Raw genomic sequence first — 5244 nt, 5'->3', positions numbered from 1 at the left:
ACTCTGAATTAAAAACACTGATCATTTATTGAACAGGATGGAATCATTTCAGATTTAAAGAACTTTCAGAAGTTTGAATCATGAATATGACCGGACTTTTCTTTAAAAGTGGACCTCAGGTGTCCATGGCTGAGTTCTCCAAAGTTCAGACCTGTAGCCACAGCGGTTCTCTAATGTTCAAAGTCCAGTTTAAAAGAGAAAATGGTGAGGAGAACTGGACCCTTCTGTCTGTAAGGTGTTACTGCTCCATGATCATTTAAGCTACTGGTATGAGATCACACTGTGAAGCAGTAGAGCCATATCTGCAGCTGTACCAGTGAACATCCAGCCAAACCAGTAACAACAGCTTCCCAACAATCAGCTTTGTTTGGTTTGTGATCTACAGGGAACTATGTGCTGAACTACCTGGCTACGCGGCCGAAGCTGGCAGCGTTTGTGACTCAGGCTCTGATCCAGCTGTACGCCCGCATCACCAAACTGGGTTGGTTCGACTGTCAGAAAGACGACTATGTCTTCAGGAACGTCATCGCCGACGTGACGCGGTTTCTCCAGGTGAGCGGCTTGGATCATGTGATGTTAACGGTGCGTTCAGACGGCCACCGCACTTTACCTCTGAACGCAGCATTAGACATCCTGGTTCCTCTTCAGAATTTCTGGTTCTTAAAACTTTAGATACTTTGGGTTCCTATGCCACTGGAAATAGGTGGTGAAGTTCTGGTTTCCCAGAGTTTAGCAGGAATTTTGATGGAAATTTTGAACTCTGCTATTCAGTAAAATAAACTGTTGAACTTTGAATAATTACACTTTAAAAGAAGTTTTGTGACTTTTCTTCAAGGGGATTAAAGTTTTATGGTTTTGACTTTACTTTTTTTAACTGTCAAAAATATTGGCAGTTTGGGGGGGGATGGGCTTTTTTTTCTTTTCTTTTTTTTTTAAGAAAAAAAAGTTAATCCATCCATCAGTATTTGCATCCATCAGATCAAAAGTCTCACCAACCGTCCTTTTGTCGGTCTGTTTATTTACTTTCCTGTTTTTGTCCTTATTGGGGATTTTTTTCTGAGGGGCTTAACTGACAAATTAATATGAAATGAAGGGTTAATTTTCTTGTGGAAGAAACTGAAATAAATTCCTGGTAGAAGATCATATTTTGGAGAACTGGGATTGTTCCATTTAAAAGTCGACTCACTAAATCCACCAGGCTACATAAGGTGGAATCTTTATGAGAATACACACAGTGACACAAATTAAGAATTTATATAATTTATTAATTCAATGCAGTTTATTTCTATAGCACCAATTCACAACACTTCATCTCAAGGCAATTTACAGTTCACCAGATCATACAGTCAAATTGAAAACCAGTCGATTGCATCGACTCATTGACTCTTCAGCAATCCCTCACACTGAGCCTGATTCTAGCGACAGTGGAGAGGAAAAACTCCCTTTAAACAGGAAGAAACCTCCAGCAGGAGCAGGCTCAGTGTGAGCGGCCATCTGCTGAGGCCCACTGGGGTTCAAGGAGACAGAAGCAGACATAGAAAAAGAAGCATACTGTAGATAGAAAAGGCAACTGTCAACCAGCTCCACAGGCGGCCCCGTCCAGGTAACACACAGCCAGGCAGACGAGCTCCGAGCCAGCTCCCATGTCAGAGGATGAAGAGAGCACATCCAGCCAGTCAGTCATAGAAACAGGACTACACTGGAAAACAGGCCAAGCTCCAACATCTAGAAACAAAGGTGTTGATGGCAGCAGCACAGCTGATATTTCTCTCCAGGATGGAGTCACAGCCAAACAGGAACAGACCAGATGAAGCTACTATGAGAAAAAGCAGAGAGAGCAGAACGTTAGAGATTGAACTAACAGATTCTGCAGAGTGGGAGAATAGAGATAGAATGATGAAAAAGGGGTCCCTATGTCCTCCAGCAGTCTAAGCCTATAGCAGCAGAACTATAGTGATAGCTCAGGATAACCTGAGCCACTCTAACTATAAGCTATATCAAAAAGGAAAGTTTTAAGCCTAGCCTTAAAAGTAGACAGGGTGTCTGCCTCACGGACTAAAACTGGCAATTGGATGTTGTACAAAAAAGTGGATCTAATAAAAATCTAGATGAAAGAATAACTTGGTCACAAAATGTCAGCGGAAGAACAGTGTTGTAACGCTGCATTTCCACATACAGAACAGCAGCGATGTAGCAGCACAATACAGTATAGTAGTCCGGCTCATTCTGGCCATGTAGCGTTCGGAAACAGAAAACACGTTTTCGGGCCTTTGACGCTCCAAGACGATTCCTCAACTTTGTGTGAATCAGACCGAAGCTTGAGAAAATCAGTTGGAGCCGACGAAGCACAAGATTATAACTGGGTTTGGGTCTGCTTAAGGCTAAATATTCACCAAAAGAAACAAATCTTTCCAGTAAAATAATCCTGTCAAGTTCCTTCCTGAAGAAACTGGAAGAAACAGTTTCTTCTGGACAGAATAAGCTTGGAAGAAAAAACTGGGGGGAAAAAACTGCATCTGGAAGAAACTTCCATCCCTGATGAAATGTATGATGAACCTTTGTGTGTAATGACAGGATCAATTAGAAGCTAATATAAGGAGCTGTGTGTGTTTCCAGGACAGCGTGGAGCACTGCATTATAGGCGTCACCATTCTGTCCCAGCTGACAAACGAGATAAATCAGGTGAGTTTTTATTTCAAGCTGCTTCTTCCTGGACCAGTGATTGCAGAGCTTGTTTGAGCCAGCAGTCGCTGCAGTGGCTGCAGGTTCCCCAAATCTTGTTCTTTCCTTCCTCAGGCCGACACGACGCATCCACTGACCAAACATAGGAAGATCGCTTCATCGTTTAGAGACTCGTCGCTCTTCGACATCTTCACGCTTTCCTGCAACCTCCTCAAACAGGTCAGTCCTGAAGGCCCGCCGTTACCAGGAAAGTGACCCTGATCTTCCCAGCTGAACAATAGGGACAAATAGATCGAGCAGGAACTTGAAAATCTGACAATTTTCTAGTCAGTGAACTCAACATAGTTAGGTGTGAGCCACAATACATAATTCTTATGTGTTTGGATCCAGGTCACATTTACCATCACAGTTTAATGGGCTCACTTTTCATATTGACTAATTAATGATGAACAATCTGCTCATCTGTCTGGATCTGAAGGCCAGTTATACATGAACAGAGTAAGAAAGTGTTGGTTCTCTTGGTGCTTCACTTCACTAAAAAGTAAACTGAAAACGCCTCCAGATGCAAATAAACATAGAAGAACGTCTCACCCACTGTCCTCTATAGCGGTCAGAGGCCCAGAGACCCCAAACACCCCTCTCCAACATCTGTTATTGTACACTGGATCCATCTAATTCTGGTTCTGACCCGTGTCTGTATGGAAAGTGCGGAAAACCCTTGATTTTATTCAAGCACACAGGAGTCATGGAAAGGCTTAAAGGCCTCTTATTATCTGGTGAAGATTCTCAGTCACTCAGGTACAGACATTCCAAAAAAGTTAAAACAATCCCCTGGACTTTGTTTCCAAGTTTGAAGACGTTTCACTTCTCATCCAGGAAGCTTTTTCCACTTCAAAATGTCAGAGTTACAGTTGAGTTCGATGTTTGACACAGCAGCCCAACAAAGCCTGGTTTTTGTTTAGAAAGCATGCTAATTGAAACGGACGAAACGGCTTTTTTGTTAGCCTGCAATGCCCCATACCTGTCTATGTCTCTGAAAGGTGGTTGTTGAAGGGAATTGTTGGCCTGGCTGAATAGGCGAGGTCTTCTGTTCTCCTGTAAAAGGGCTGCGATGATAGTGGGAAGGAATCAACTCAATCGCTGAATTGTAGGTTCCTTTACGCTCCTCTCAAACCACCTGTCTTCTTTGTCCAAAATGTGAACATTCTGGTCCTCCAAAGAATGTCCTTTGTCAATAAAGTGTAGATGTACCATAGATTCTTGTCCAGAGGAGGGCGCTCTTCAGTATTGGGCCATGCACCTGTGGAGAGCTTGTTTGGTTTCTCCAATATAAAGATCAGAGCATTCCTCACTGCATTGAACTGCAGACACTCTGCTCAGAATAGGTCTGGAGGTTTGGTCTTTAGGATGCACTAGTCTCTGTTTAAGGGTCTGTTTGGTTTGAAATGTTCTGGGAGAAAATCCTCATGAGATTGTAAGAGACTTCAGCAACAAATTGGATGGAGATATTTTTGCATTTAATCATCTCAACGTTCTGTTCTGCTGCGTGTCGTTTGGATTTCCTTCCTGTTTTCTAAAAAAACAAAGCTTTGTTGGGCTACCGTATAAAACCTTGAACTCAATGTTTTTCTGACATTTTTAATTGAATAAGCTTCCTGAATGGTAATCAAAACCTCTTAAAACTTCTAAAACAAAGTCCAGTGGACTGTTTTTTAACTTTTTTGGAAAGCTTCATATTATCCTACATTTGAAAATAAAATATATCAATATGGAGGCCCCCAGAGAAGATCAGTTAGACAGCATGTGGCTGAAATCTCCTCATTCAGTCCTGGTAACAAGTCAGAGTTTGTGAAGATGGTGGCTAGGAGCTAGGAATAAAACTTTAGATGAAGTTCAGAGCTTGACTGATTGGTCACTAAAGACTCTGGCCAGCTTATTTCCCCTGATGACATCATACAGGGAATGCTTTTCAGAGACCAGCATTAGCTTACTCTTACAGAATGTTTAGAATGTGAATTGTTTGATATGGCAGCTTTTTTATTTTTTAATTTTTTTTTTTAGAGCTGTTGTTCATCCACCCTTTTTTCCTGATGATAACCAGCCGTGTCTGTGCTGGCAAAACCAGCTCGGTTTGCACCAAATCAAACATGCTGTCTTTATATATAAAATACATCATATTTAGGATAAAAACTTTTTATTACCTCAAAGGATGTTGTGTGTTTAGGAGAGTTTGTGTTTGTCTGTCTGTGTTCACGATAACATGAAAACTTATTGATTACATTTTTATCAGAGGTGTCCCTCTTGCTAAGGAAGGATCCTTTAACTTTTGGTGATGATTCAGATCATAATCTGGATAAATTCATTTTTAAAGGAAAATTCCGGTCAGCAAGGAATAATCAATTCAAAACTAATACGTCTGCGGTGATTTAAATTGGCGTAAATCAGTAAAAAGCACCATTCTCCCCACTTTACAAGCTAAATCAATGGGAACTACTAGACACATCTGCAATCAACAACAATTATTGAAGATTTCCAGAGGACTTCACCATTGAAATTCACCAG

General features: G+C 41.4%; 1 protein-coding gene across 2 annotated transcripts in view; it reads left to right on the top strand.

Annotated features, from left to right (window-relative positions):
• xpo7 (exportin 7) overlaps positions 1-5244 on the top strand; it is a 36647-nt gene that overhangs the window by 14362 nt on the left and 17041 nt on the right. For both annotated transcript variants that reach the window (XM_015399510.1, XM_015399509.1), the window contains exons 4-6: positions 386-552; positions 2617-2682; positions 2797-2901. In XM_015399510.1, coding sequence (XP_015254996.1) covers positions 386-552; positions 2617-2682; positions 2797-2901 — 338 coding nt within the window. The remainder of the gene's footprint in view (positions 1-385; positions 553-2616; positions 2683-2796; positions 2902-5244) is intronic.

Source organism: Cyprinodon variegatus, unplaced genomic scaffold (genome assembly GCF_000732505.1).
Source record: "Cyprinodon variegatus isolate N-32 unplaced genomic scaffold, C_variegatus-1.0 Scaffold1020, whole genome shotgun sequence".
In the NCBI taxonomy this organism is placed as follows: Eukaryota; Metazoa; Chordata; class Actinopteri; order Cyprinodontiformes; family Cyprinodontidae; genus Cyprinodon; species Cyprinodon variegatus.
The sequence above is the reverse complement of the archived record's forward strand: the minus strand, read 5'-3'. Positions and strand labels throughout refer to the sequence as shown.